The 15,126-nt window shown below is 42.6% G+C and overlaps 1 protein-coding gene across 5 annotated transcripts in view; it reads left to right on the top strand.

Annotated features, from left to right (window-relative positions):
* Nucleotides 1-8,223: 8,223 nt before the first annotated feature.
* The window catches only part of LOC105560851 (potassium voltage-gated channel protein Shal), a 120,587-nt gene continuing 113,684 nt past the window's right edge, over nt 8,224-15,126 (top strand). For all 5 annotated transcript variants that reach the window (XM_012010329.1, XM_012010332.1, XM_012010333.1 and 2 more), the window contains exon 1: nt 8,224-12,374. In XM_012010329.1, coding sequence (XP_011865719.1) covers nt 11,260-12,374 — 1,115 coding nt within the window. In that variant the 5' untranslated portion in view covers nt 8,224-11,259. The remainder of the gene's footprint in view (nt 12,375-15,126) is intronic.

Raw genomic sequence — 15,126 nt, 5'->3', positions numbered from 1 at the left:
TTCTCGCGCTAGTTCGATGCGTTCGGAATGCAAGGAGAAAACGGTATAGCCGCCTACGTTCGCGTTTCATTCGTCAAAACCGAGACTCTCGTTTGTCGCCGAAGTACGTGGACACGCGACACTCGGCTGTCGCGAGTAATGGGAAACGAAGAGCAGCGTTTACAATCGGATCGCCGCAAAATCGCAGTTGAAAACGTCTCCAAGTTGAGATACGCGAGAGGAAAGTGCACGGAGGTAACCACTAAAATGTTGTTCCACCGATTACATGATTTCATTTGATTTCATCAGATTACAAATAATTTCATCTAATTGCAAATATTTTTCTTATATACACGTTTAAAAATATGTGACGTTGTTAAATCTCAAAGAGCTGTTAGATTCCCTCAAAACATATTCTTTGGATTTTACTAGTAAGTATTTGTCAGGGTTGAGGAGTAACTCGTTACTTGTAACGAAGCGACTAGAATTGCAATGGAAACTGTTCTGCGAATTTCCCGCGAAAAAATTCCGCAAATTGTGGATCGTCCCTCGGGGAAAAAAGTTTTATAAATAACTACAAAAAATTGACGTGAAATTTGTAGAAATTTTTGTATCTTCGTTGAAACAATTATTTTTTTGTAAAAATATCTACGAAATAGTACCACAAGTTACAATGTTCTCAAATTGCAAGTAGTATTGCATGAAAATGTATAATTTTGTAAAAATTAGTACAAAACTTTACGCTTTAAACATTGGAGAAGCAACCAAATCCTAAAGAATTAAAACATCTACTTACTTGAAGAATATTACAAAAATGAACAAAAGTGTTCCAATTCTAGCATTTTAATGTCGATCATTTTTATAACACTTTTCAAATTTACGTAGAATTTCTTAGATTTTGGCAGTATTTTATATACTTTTTTTGTAGAAGAATATTGTAGAATTATTTCCGGCAGGGGTTCGAAGTGAGGCGAGGTTAAACCGAGATATCTCCCCGCCTATATTTCTTTGTTACACTTTGAATTTTCCCGCGCGGTGTGTTTTGCGTATCGCGAGACGTCACGTGATCCGCGCGTGCAGCTACGTTCATGGCGTCCGCCATGTTCGCGTCGTTTGTGGAGTTACACGCGCGCGCGCGACACCTCCGTATTATTCGCGCGTTTCGAACTCGCGAATACCGTGTGTTAACGAAGCTACGTCGGGAGTGCCCGCGGCAGCGTCGAGAGTGCGAATGTGACGCGCAAATGAACGCGATTAACCGTTGAACCGCGCAATTCGCGTTACCGACTCCGATTGCCGTTGCCGCCAACGCGAGTTCGCTCATTTTACCGAGAGCATCTCCTGTGCGCCTCGCATTTGTTTACGCCTGGAGTACACCGAGAGTCTCATCGAACGCGGAAAGAGAGGGCCCTATCGTCAATCAATTAAGATCTACGAGTCTTGCAATTTAGTGCGCGATAGGCGTGTGCGACGTGAAGTAGCGGATCCCTTCGTCTTTTATTCCGGTGAGTAGATCAGGAATGTTGAATCACGCGCCAACTCTTCCTTCGCAAACTCTTTCTCGCCGCAAGTACGAAGATGAAGAATGACTAACGTTATTTGCTGTTATTGATTATCTTGCGAGTTTTAACTTTGTTCGGTCTTATGAACAGATATCACGATGAAATCGTCCTATTTGGCATTTTTTCAAATTCTGACCAAGAGAAAGTAGCATGAAGAGACAGGCTTTTGTGGTTTGCCGAAACCGTCAAAGTATTTGAAATAGGACGAAATATTTAAAAATAAATAAATTCGTGTCGACCTTAACTGGCCCAAGTTTAATGTAGAGAAAAGTACTCGATTATGAGACAGGTTTCTAATACGAGACAGTAGGTTACCAACGCTCGAATTCAATCGCAAATCTTTTTCCGCAACAATTACAAAATTTAGCAATGAATTTTTCACCAAACAGATTTCGTCTTCCAGGGGCAACATATTCACGGTAGAATTAATTAGATGATGCCTATTAATTTAACAGAAACCCCGCTATCCCGTATTAAGATCCTATCTCATAATAGGGGACTTTTCTCTGTGATAATAGTGCGACGTTTCGACCATTGCTTTTGGTCCTTTTCAAGCACGATCTAAAGAGATTACAACGTTAACATGTCTGAAATAGGCGAGAAATTTAGACAGTGTCGAGATACGACTTGAACTTTATTTCTCGCGGTTCAATAATTGATTGCTGTGAGAAGATTATATGTCTGTATGTTAATTGTTTACGAATTTTGTAACACTTGACAATTAACGGCGACAGCGCAATTCTCTGCATCACTTTATATCTGCGAACCGTTTCAATCTGATAAAAGATCCATAGCAGTCGCGAAACTTACGAGTGCTTTCCACTCGCCATGCCGACATAAGTTTCCGAAGAAGAACTATTCCGTTCGTTATTTGGAATTGTAACTTTCGACAAAGTCAAACGGCCCCGTAGAGAGATGGCGATACAACTTTTGATAGGGACGAAACTCTTGGGAAACTGCGCGGCGAAATTTTACCGAGACGGACACGTGGAACTGCCTCCGTGAAGGGACACAGGGCTTTTGCAAGCTTTTGTACCTTCAACACTTCTGTGTGTCTTCCACTCCTGAGTAATCCTCTTATCGATAAGATCTTAAGATCGATACTAACTCTCAGAGCTTACAACTACTGTGAACTAATCGCATGACTTATAATGCATTACGTGCAATTTGCTTGTTTTAACTGACTTCTCGTGCGACATTTTTTAAATAACAAGCAAAATTGGGGAATATTGCATCGCCAGTAATTATTTAACAAGTAGGTTGAATAATCCGACGCAACTGGCAACAGGAAACTTCCTTAGTGTGAATGAAGGAAGTTTCCTGTTGCCAGTTGTGTCGGATAATTCAACCTACTTGTTTAAAATAACAGTTTATCAGAATGCTGGACAATGAAAATTTTCCGGTTGCATAAAACTGCACAATTACTCGGAAGATTTTATGAATTTCTCCATTAATTTTATTATATTTAGGGTCAATGTAATTATTTCCATACAAAATCTATCATTTATTACGCAGGTCGTATACACATATACATTTTATTATATTATTAATAAATGAAAAAAATGTTTGTACAAATAATACATAAATTTTTTGAAAAGATTATATACAAGCGCGGTCCAAATAAAATATGTCTTACTGAATGAAATTAAAGAAGCACTGCGGTTAAAATTAAAATGCAGTTACCGCATTTTACCTCTCGGGATCTCTGTCGCAATTAATAATACTGCAAATTGACAAAAGGAAGAGAAGACGTTTCAGATTTTTAACGAAGGGCTCGGCAGTCAACTTGGCGCAATTACTGGACATTTCGTAGCGCTTGTGAATACTTGGCCTTGTTCTTGGTCGGATAATTCCGCGTCCTTAATTTCTGTTGATCTTTGAGGATCAAAGATTCCGAATTCGCCAGCTGTGAAAGCAAAATGGTTTTCTTTTTTGTATAGCAATTTTATTTTTCAGAAAACGTCGCGAGATATTTCGACGCAAAAGTATGTATGTCAACCGTGTTATTTCGCATAGAAATGTTTAGTATTTAGTACGCATTACATAGGTTTATTCAAATAAACAGTGTCAGTTTTTAAAACAAAATATGTCTTTGTATGTACAAACATTATAACGAATCTTTCTTTTTATTTTATTTCCTGGTTTTGCCACAATAATATTTTCTAATACATATATAATGAGGGTATATTCACATAAACTACCTTATAATTATTTGAATAACAGATATTTTATACTCCGATGTTAAAAACTAGATAAATATCCCATATTAGCACAGAATAAATAATACTTTTCTTATTGCGTATACTGATTGTAATTGTACGTGTTCTAAACGTTAATAATTAAAATAACGTTCACCGATCTATCTCCAATTATCTCGCAATCAGTTGATAATGTATATAATTATTATTTTATTCATAAAAATCTGTGCTCTTTACAAACAAAGAGAACACGTGGAAGAAAATGGAATGAGAGGCGTGAAATAAAATAAAATATCAGTAAGAACATTTAAAAGTTAATTCGACGAATGCAAACATTTTTTAAGCGGTGATTACAGCAAAAGATGCACATATTGATGAACATTGAAATAAACAAGTAATTTTTTAAACCTTTTAAAATAACTTAGAAACTCGTCATGTGAAATGGTTTTTATAAATAAATATTATTTTTCCTGGATGCAATCTTCTACTTTTTGAATCTTGGACATTGTTGAAATAATTATGAGCATTTGCTGAATCATTAATGTGTATATGAATACATTTTATTAGTATTACGTCGAATCATAAGTTTGTGCGAATTTTTAAATAAAATTGAAATGCATTTTATTAACAAATTTTAATTGTTTAATTAATTAGTTAGTAATGATATATTAATAATCATTAATTATTTTAATTAACTAATTAAAAATTAAAAAGAAACGTTTAAAATTACCATTTCTTTATACGGAATAATGACAGTTAAAGATAATCAATAAATAATAATAGATAAATACATGTTTACGATAACATGTTTTGTATAATAAAGTTGTGTAATTTAATATTGTGAATATTGTAAATTATACATATACATTTCACTATTTTAATACAGTGCAAATCGTGCATTTTATTTATCACCGAACCGTTCGATTTAGAACTCAACTATTTTAATTCACGGTGCAATAACATCAGCACAATGCTGCGAGTTTTCTTTTTGTCTTTTTCCGCCGCAATAACGATCGCAAAAAACTATACCAATGAAAAAAGCTCCGCCGATTACAAACGGAAACGCGACGTTAATTGAAAAGTTCCGCGTGAAAGGAGAAAAAAAAGAAAAGGAGGAAAATACATGGGCTCTCATTTACGGAATATATTCAGGAAAATGCGGCTGCATCGGTTATAAATCTGAGAAGTTATATTTGCAAAATCCGCCATAAGAAGACCATATTGCTGACACATCTCTACTTCCGTCGCTTTGTTCAAATTTTCAGTTTATTCGTCGCGTACAAAGTCTACCTTTTTATCGACGATTTTTCAGGATTTTCTTGACGGTGATAAATTGTTGCACTTAAGATTACATCGAATCTAGAATAAAAAAGTTGCACAAAGATAAGTGCGTTTTGGACTAAATTCAAGAAAGGGAGTAAGAAACAAAGTAATCGACATTTATATATATAAATTATTAGAAATGTTTTTATTTTTACGTCTAATTTAATTGATGTAATATTTAATTTACTTAAGTTGGGATAGTTTGCTTAAGAAGTACAAATATTTCGTTATAATAATTGTTATTATTATGACTTGACGAAAGATTTGTTATAAGTAAATGTTTTCCTCAAATTTTTCCAAACAAGAAAAATTTACTCGTTTAACTCAATAATTTAAAATGATGATGGCACATTTAAATATTGTGTTACTTTGTTTTGACATTGCAACTTTTTGACACTTGGCATATTCTCTTCGATAGTTACAAAAAAAACTGGTATTTTGGGATAACTATTATTTCGAAATTAAATTTCTTTGCAATAATGTATCTTTTTCATTCGTTGTATTATTTTCGAAATATTACGTATCCATATCGAAGTTATTATCGCGGTTGTTTGTCAACGTAGAACATTCCAAGAATGTTCCACAAAAGGGTCGTCTTACGGACAAGTTACTGGCTCTGCCGGAGGGTGACTCTCGTCTTCAAGTTGCACTCTTTCGCACGTTCATTAAAGTCGAGAATTTACCTGGCGGCATAGCACTCGTCCTTCTTGTATCTATCCTTAGTTTCTCTTTACTGCTTTTTAGATTGTTCTACGCTTGCAATTAGGAGCAAGTTTTATGTTTCTATTTGTATATTGCGAGTTCAATAGATATCTTTGTTAATATTTTTTTAACAATTACAAACAGTATCTAATAGTCTAATAAGCAATCAGTGTATCGCAAATTGTGGACGTACTATACAATTTATGATACACTGATTGCTGATCCAAAGAGTCATTTAGAGAATTGTGCACGTACGTGCACTGTAAAACAATTACATGTGAAATTATAATTATTATAGTGGGTAATATTGAGACCATATTTATTAAAGGTGTATATTGACATGCATCATTAAATTTATACCTTGCAGGTAAAATTATTACCTTATACATATAAGTAAACTGCTTGCTTTCAATTGTGTATTTTTACAATAATCAATGCATACATTATATATAAGTTGTATAATGAGTTGTATAATATTATTATTTTTTAATTGAGAGACATCAATTATCACGCATTTGAAAAAATTGCTCAACTCCGACAATAGTGACGAATGAAATCCTATTGTGCGTTATTTCGCCTCGACGAAACGCCGTTGTTAGAGTAACTAACAACAAGGAAGAGAAGCCACCGTGAAGCCACCTGCACCTTCTGTTGAAGACGAATGAATGGAGGCTTAGACGAAGTATCTGCCTCGCAACTAGCAGGAGGCTGAAAAATAACGCATTACTTAGCGGATGAACAAGGGAAACGTGTGAGGCCCGCGGTAATGAAACGAAAGAGGAGCGAAAAATGGTGGAAAAAAAAAAGGAGCTTTTTATTCCTAGTCGGGACGTTTGTCAGATGAAAAAAGTGTGAGAAGGTGATGTGAAAATCGTAATCTGCAGAATTGGTTCGATGATGACAAACTGGAAATGAGATACATGAAAAGTATGAAAGGAGAGCGAAACGGGAAATACGTGCAAAGTTGAGAGCAGCCGTTCTTCTTAAGATGCGAATCTTTAACTAGATACGAATGTTATACATTTTTTTAAACAAGAAAAATTTAAATAAACACTACAGATTAAATTTGTACTTAAAACGGTGCACGTCGAGAAGATGAGGCTGGAAGAGAATGAAAGGGCGACAGAGATGTGACGTAAAGTTAGAAATAAAGCTAGAGTGTCAGTGACTGAAAAAGAAGATAAGGAAGATAACAGGTAGGAAAGGAAGACCGCCAGGAAGAGAGGAAATAAACGGCCTGAAATTATAGTCCGAGGTGAAAATATAAGGGGTGCAGCTATGGTGATTGATACTGGTGGTGTAAGCGGAACGGTGAAAATACGAGAAAATCGAACGAAAAAGAATTCCGAAGAGAATGGAGCTGGGCTCGGTGGATAACACGTGAACGAGCAAATAGAGTAAGTGGCGAAAGGAGTAAATAGAATGGCAAAGCATTGTTCGTCACGGGAGGAAGTGGAAGATGAGAGAAGAGAGTAATAAGATGGGATTTGGATGAATAAATCGCGATATCGTGCAAGTAGAGCCAAGGCAACAGAGGACATTTTTTACTTACCATTTTCATTTGTGCGAGTTAGGCGGTTAGAATGACTGAGTGTCTCCTAACTTCTAGATTACTACTTGGGTGGGATTTTCGAGCTTTTTTTAGATCATAACGACAATGTTATAAGAGAGTCAAGGTTAGCTAACCGAAGAATAGACTTAACTGGCCATGAGTCGGAATAAGTTCGGAGCAAGCTCGATTACGGGTTACGCGAGAGAGTAAGGGAATAAACTGGATTTGTAACGAAAGTATAGAAACGATGAACAGAGTTAAATGGAAAAGATGATTCTTCTGAGGGATCGATTATACGAGATGAAGGCGAAAGGGGAAAGCGTCGTCGAGGAAAGTGTAAAAGAGCTTGATACTCTGCTAGAGTAGATCTACGTGGAGAATCGTAACGGGAACAAAGGACGGGTGAATGAATGAACGAACGCAAGAATACGAGAAAACACAACGGTACGATAAATACGAGGGTTCGCGTGAAAGGCGAGAAGTAGACAGAGCGGCTCGGGATAACTTCTCTTTCTCTCTCTCTCGCGGCCTTTTTCTTTCCCTCTCATTAAGAGAACCGTGCGAAGCGCGGAACGAGCGGGCGAAGCTGAAAGCCAGCGTTTCTCAAAGCGCAAGTAGGCTAAAGTGGAAATACGGGGGCAGCGGCAGCGGCGGCGGCGGTGGCGGATGGCGGGTGGCGGCGGCGGCGGGCGCAAAGGGGGTAGCGGTGGAAACCGTGACGTCATCGTTGAGGGGTTGCCCGGGCAACGGGGAACGTTCGCCGCGTCGGGACGCCGACGCGCGTCGCCACCGCCGCCGTCGCCGTAAAAATCAATTTAGACCTTGGCTAGGTGACCGCTCCGCGCTCGCAAATCGGCGTTGCTGCGACGCGGCCGCTCCGCTCGCTCTGGCGAGGCGACGTGGGCCACGCTTCCCTGGAGGTGCCGGGCCGCCGGACTTGTCACCGTCGCACCGCCACGCCACACCACGCCGCGCGCAAACCGGCCACGAACGGGCTCGGGGCCGCGCCGCGGGCCAAGCCAAGCTAAGCTCCGGCAGTCGCGAGCGGCCAACTCATCGAGCGGGTGCTCCAAATCGCGGTCGGTCCTGGCGACGGTGCCGCGCGCGTACAGGCACCTTACGCGCGCTCGTACAACACATTTACGCGTACGTGTGACTTGTACGCACTCGCAAACACACGCACGCACATACATACACACACACACACACACACACACACACGTACGCGACGGTCGCGTCGCATCGCATCGCATCGCATCGCGCAGCGGGAGGAGCAGCGGTGGAAAAGCTCAGACGAGAGAGCGGTACTCGCGCACGAAGTAGCATCGGGTACACGACAAGAGAGAAAGAGAAAGAGAGAGAGGGAGAGAGAGAGGGTAGGGAGAGAGAGAGAATCGGGTTTGTGAGCGGAACGTAGTGCGCGCAAGCTTGCGGAGAATAGTCCAGGCGGACGCCTGAGGGGGAAGATCGACGTGCGAGCTCCCAGTGCCGGAGCTTGCGGAGACGCGCTACCTTCTCGGGAAGAACTCTGTTCGTGGGGAGAGGCTTTCGACCGGCTGGCGTGCTTTCGGGACTTCCGGATCGACGCGTCGCGCGAGCTTGACAGGCGAGCTTGACGCGTGCAGTGCTTGCGCTCCGGATCCAGAATCGCCGGAAGAGCCACGCGGAACCACCAGTCTGGGACCATACGAGGACAGACGGAGCGCGCGTTGCGATCGAAGGAAAGCTCGCGCGCGTATTTCGAGATCGGAGCGCCCGATGAACGAGACTCGCTCGGCGTACGGTCCTCGAGCGGGCGACAAACGCCTCTTTTTGTTCGGACGCGAGGCACGGCGGGGCTTTCAAAAAGTACACCGGAATGCCGCGGACACTCCTCTTTCGTTGACTGTTTGATGTTTGCTCGTAAACGTTTTCTCCCCTACTCTATAAGCGGTTTCGGCGAGGCTTCACCCATGCAGATTTCAATTTCACAGACGTGACCGGGTTTTGCGAGTGTGCGCTCGAATAATACACGGAAGCTTCGTAGCAAGAAACGAATTTCTTCTCGCCTTCAGCCAACTGGCATTCGCAAGTGAATAACACTTTGGGTTAAGCTCGCATCTCGATACACGAGATGTTTCAAATAATATTCTGTGAAAAGTTGCACGCGTGATCTTTGCCAGCTACGAAGTGTACAAGGGAAATTTTACGGAAACCTCTAATCTTCTCGTAGAGTAAGGATTCTAGACTTATTTTCTCAAGTGTCGTGATCATCTTCTCTCTACAGCCTTTGAAACACTCTTCCTTGTTGTTGATAAGAGAGAACGTTTCGTTATGTGAGTTTCGTGCGGTTTGAATGTGACCCCGGCTCGATAGAGGCATCGAGTCTCGTCGACGAGTAATGTCGTCGATAGTCGTTTTTCCGAGAAGTGCACTCGTATCTATGTAGGGACCCGACGGGGAGCTCGAAAGCTCGAGAATGTAGTGTCCTGGTGGGCGCTTGCTGGCGGAGACTCAAGCTCAGGCTCTCGCGGCGGCCAAGCGGGCCGAAACAGGTGGAAGATCTCAGGCGCGATACTCTGAAGAGTACTACGAAGAGCTATCGCGTGACTATCGATGATGATGGGAGGCACGTTGCCAGAACGCGATTGGTTGGCCCGGCGCGCGTCTCCGCTCGGCTCGTGTTTTGCTGCGTGCCGGTCGTCACTTCGTTAAGCTCGATATTTCCTCAAGAGACCGAGTTAGAGGAAGGGAGAACCTTGCGGGATGCCAGGTGTGAAATGACGATCTTCGGGATCGTGCCCGAGCTTAGGCCACCGACGCTGATGTCATTGTCGTCGTCATCATCGTCGTCGCCGCCGCCGCCGTCGTCGTCGTCGTCGTCGTCGTATTCGTCGTCGTCGTCGTCGCCGCGACGTTGGAGAGGCAAACGTTACTTGGTCAGTTAATTACGATTCTTCGACGCGACTCACGAAATTTTGTAGCGACGAATGCAGCGAGTCGCGACGGGTCTCTGTAAGAGACTGTTTCGATATTTGCATTTTAGAGAACGAGAGCGACGATAGGGGAAAACGGAGCCCGTTTTCCCGCGAGGAAAAGCTTTGTTGAAAAGATTAAGTATACGCAGCCGACGAGAGAGAGAGAAAGAGAGAGAGAGAGAGAGAGAGAGAAAGAGTAGATAAATAGATTCGTAGGTAAATAAGCGAGATAAGTAAATGGAAGTAGAAGAGCTGGCGCTAGCAAGGAAGACGTAGCAAGTAGATCTTGGACTTAAGATCAGATTAGAAGAACGTTAGAGGCCGAGAGGAACTTGAATTAAAAATAGAGATTAGCAATGTGATCGTTTTTTTGAGAAAGATCCAGGCCAATAGTCGTACTGCTGATCGCGCGGCGGACTTGAAGAAGCATGAATCAAACAAACATCAGCCCGAGCTGACCCAAGAAGAATCGCGGCAAGAAGCGGCGTGGTTGCGCGCCGCAAATTGGAGTGGGGAGGTCTTTAAGTTCAAAAGCTTCATTGAATCTGTATGTAGAAGAAACCTTTGGAGAGTTGCCAGTCGCAAATGTAAAAAATCGTTTCAAGTTCGTCGCAAGAAAGATATTTGGAGTAATCGTCGAGATAGCGACGATAACTAACGTTCAAGCGGCGCGCGGTGCCGTAAATGTCGGGCCGGCGAAAAAACGTTCTACACGTCCAAGGATTTTATCCATCGAGGCGAGTATCCACCGTAAGTGATTGATGCGGGTCGGATCATCGATGTTGAACTTGTCGTAGATCTAGATCGCCACTCCGAAGAGAAAGAGAGAGAGAGAGAGAGAGAGAGAGAGAGAGAGAGAGAGAGAGAGAGAGAGGGTCCGGACGTATAGAAGATCGATTCAACGTGACAAGAGTAGAACTCGCCGGCAACGGTCCGGATCAACGTTGGCTCTCCCGTTACCCTGAAGGAAGATTCCACCTTCAAGTATGGCCTCGGTGGCAGCGTGGCTGCCATTCGCCCGTGCGGCGGCGATCGGCTGGGTACCGATCGCCACACACCCACTGCCACCGCCGCCGATCCCGAAGGACCGGCGCAAGGCCGACGACGAGAAGCTGCTCATCAACGTGAGCGGCCGTCGCTTCGAGACGTGGCGCAACACCCTGGAGAAGTATCCGGACACGCTGCTTGGTTCGAACGAGCGCGAGTTCTTCTACGATGAGGAGAGCAAGGAGTACTTTTTCGACCGGGACCCGGACATCTTCCGGCACATTCTCAACTATTATAGAACCGGCAAGCTGCACTATCCGAAGCACGAGTGCCTGACGAGCTACGACGAGGAACTGGCGTTCTTCGGCATCCTGCCGGATGTGATCGGCGACTGCTGCTACGAAGACTACCGAGATCGCAAGCGCGAGAACGCCGAGCGGCTGATGGACGACAAGCTGAGCGAGAACGGCGACCAGAACCTCGTGCAGCTGCTCGACATCCGGCAGAAGATGTGGCGAGCCTTCCAGAACCCGCACACCTCCACCGCCGCGTTGGTGTTTTACTACGTAACCGGATTCTTCATCGCCGTGAGCGTGCTGGCGAACGTGGTGGAGACCGTGCCGTGCGGCAATCGCCCGGGCCGCGCCGGCACCCTCTCGTGCGGCGAGCGTTACAAGATCGTCTTCTTCTGCCTGGACACCGCGTGCGTCATGATCTTCACGGCTGAATACCTGCTCAGGCTGTTCGCCGCGCCCAGCCGGTGCAAGTTCGCGCGCTCCGTCATGTCCGTCATCGACGTGGTGGCGATACTGCCGTACTACATCGGACTCGGGATCACCGACAACGACGACGTGTCGGGCGCGTTCGTGACGCTGCGGGTGTTCCGCGTGTTCCGTATCTTCAAGTTCTCGCGTCACTCCCAGGGACTACGTATTCTGGGCTACACTCTTAAGTCCTGCGCCTCCGAGCTTGGTTTCCTCGTCTTCTCGCTCGCGATGGCCATCATCATCTTCGCCACCGTCATGTTCTACGCGGAGAAGAACGTCGACGGCACCAACTTCACCTCGATACCTTCCGCCTTCTGGTACACCATCGTCACGATGACTACGCTGGGGTAAATACTTTTTCTTATAACGATGCCTCAGATAATTGCACGTTATCAATTTATCTTTCTCACGCAAAGATCATTTTCAATTGCTTCTTTATTTTTATTTGAATCAATGCAAATTACAATTATCACACACGCATACACACGCATCGATGTCCAACCGATTAGAAATATCTTGTTTCTTTCTTCTAAGGGCGAATCATTACTATACCTCGCACGCCCGTTAAAGAAACGTGTTTTGCAACGTTTTTAATACACTTGCTTCTTTTTCGCATGTCAATTTTTGCCGTTAATCTCAATGTGTTAATATCATTTTCACCAACGGACCTGCGTCGTCCTCGAGTGTGAAAGCAGAGCGCAGTTTTTATTTTAGAAAACCGTTGCAAAGCGCCAGAGAATGATGTATAAATATTTAGATCAAGCCGATCGTTTATGCGAAACTTGTTCGCACGGGCGGAGAAACTGTCGATAAATCGATTTTTGCGAATTTCGCATTTACAACTCGTGTAACTCAGCACGACGACGGAGTGCAGTGGTATACTTACAATGCGACGAGTTATGCACCCGGCCCGTATAGTACAAGTGAATTGCCCGTCGAAGTGCACGAGAGTTCGAGTATTTGACACAATCTGGCGGCCAACTTTAGCGTCGTTATAACTTTTTAACGAGATCGTCACAGTCCCTTGCCCGTACGTAGCTGTTTTTGCGCGCAACTTTGACACTTAGTGTTTTGCACTTTGAATTATTTCGATAACGCGCGTTTCCGTGCACGCTTTATCGCGCTTTCCAACTTTTCCAGATTATTACTGCTTTGGTGCGTGAATAATTTATAAGGCTCTAAATTCGCACGAAATTAAAAATTTAGATATCATCAGCTCAAACTTCTTTACAGCTCTCACATCTTACTATTTTGTGTACGCTATGGAATGCGCAACTTAAAACAGTTTACAATTCGTCTAAATGCAATAAATACGCCATTTTATTTATATTTAACTTTCGAAATCTTTTAATATTAATTATTTGCTCCATTAAATCTTCTATCGTAATTTTTTTAAAAAAGCTTGAAATTTGCCAAACATCATACGCAACTGTACTGTGCGTAGCTTCTAAAGCTCGTGGCCCTCTAATTATTCAATCTAATCATCGGATGAGTGCAGTAAATTCCATCTGGTGGAGGTATTAGTGTGGCCCGAAAGCTCATTATTCTCTTGGAATTTACTGGTCTATAAAATTCTTCTCTTTCCCCCCTAAACTACGGATTTTCTTCCCTCCCTTTCTCGGCTCGATATCGGAAACGGGCGCCGGCACGGGCGGAAAAGTCTCGGGCTCATTTCTTCCGCGGCGAAGCCGCGAACGCCGCCACGCTCGATGCCTCGGAAGCGCCGGGTTGTTCCTCTATTTTACGACATAGCCGCTATTTTTGCCCGGCCGAATCTATGCCAATGGTATTTTTGTTGCGTTTTCGTTCGGACAGCTGACAATCACGCGTGTAACCCGAGTCACAGAGGACCGCCTGATAGTTGCACCTACTTGTTACCATTCGTGCGAACTGGATCGTTTGTCTAGGGCTACGGTCAAGCTACAAATGTTTCGAAGCGTAATTCTCTTCTTTATTGAAATCGCACCCCTCGCCGATCGCGGTTTGCTCCACACAACATTGCCGCCAAATACGAGGTGACTCCACACACCCCCCCCCCCGTTCAGAGTCTTTCGAAAGAACCTTCCGAAAAATTGGATTCAACTAGTTTGCATTGACCATCTAGTGTGAGCATTGAGAGAGAAAATCGGACAGCGGACAATGTTGTTCGTTGAATTGAAAAATCGTACGATTCTTTTTACGAAAAACACCTTAAAAAACTTGAGAGTTTAATAGATTTATAGTAAGGTTGATTAATCCGACACAACTGGCTACAGGAAATTTTCCTTTATTTAAAACACTACGTTTCAGCCATGGGTTTTGGCCCTTTTCAAGTGTATTACAACATAAAGTCGGCGTATAGCATGTGGCCAAATGCCATTAGGCCCACTAGACAGAAACGAGAAAGTCTGGATAATACCTTATATGTATGTTACACATCAATCCAATCAGTGACAAGTGTAAAGTTAAATAAATTAAATAGAGAGAAAAAGTTAATAAATTGTTATATACGTTAAGTTAAATAAGATTAAATATATCAAGAAGTTAAAACGTTGTGTTTTAAATAAAGGAAAATTTCCTGTAGCCAGTTGTGTCGGATTAATCAACCTTACTGTTAATTAAGTTAACACTGGCGATCTAATACTTGAAACTCTAATAGATTTATCTTCATATGTTAGATTATCATATAGAAACATAATTTGTTTAAAAAAAAAACAAAAAATATCCCTGGTAGAAATGTATGCAGTTTCTCTAGACACCCTTCCAGTTACTGTCTAGTATTACCGCATTCTTATTAGTTCTAACAATACTGCATAGAAAATGGACAAGAACTTGATAGAGTTTTATTTGTCAGTGCTGAGCAGTTTTTCTGTTAAAAATATATGCAGTTTGCTTAGACATTTGCCCAGTTATTGTCTAGTATTGACAGATTGTTATTTATTAAAATACTTATTGTTTTGTTCTTGTTTAGTAATTGAGTTCAGATTTTGCGCATTTTTATGTGCAGTAACCGTAAGAAAGGCGTTGCATCTGGATTGGAATTCCAAGTAGTTTTTCTTCTCAGTTACTAGACAAAAGTTAATGCAACTATTTAGTAACTGCTGAAAAAATGCATGGCAT

The sequence above is a fragment of the Vollenhovia emeryi genome, unplaced genomic scaffold (genome assembly GCF_000949405.1).
Source record: "Vollenhovia emeryi isolate VEMERY1.0 unplaced genomic scaffold, V.emery_V1.0 DF939219.1, whole genome shotgun sequence".
In the NCBI taxonomy this organism is placed as follows: Eukaryota; Metazoa; Arthropoda; class Insecta; order Hymenoptera; family Formicidae; genus Vollenhovia; species Vollenhovia emeryi.
Note: the sequence above shows the minus strand (reverse complement) of the source record. Positions and strands in the feature narration are given on the sequence as shown.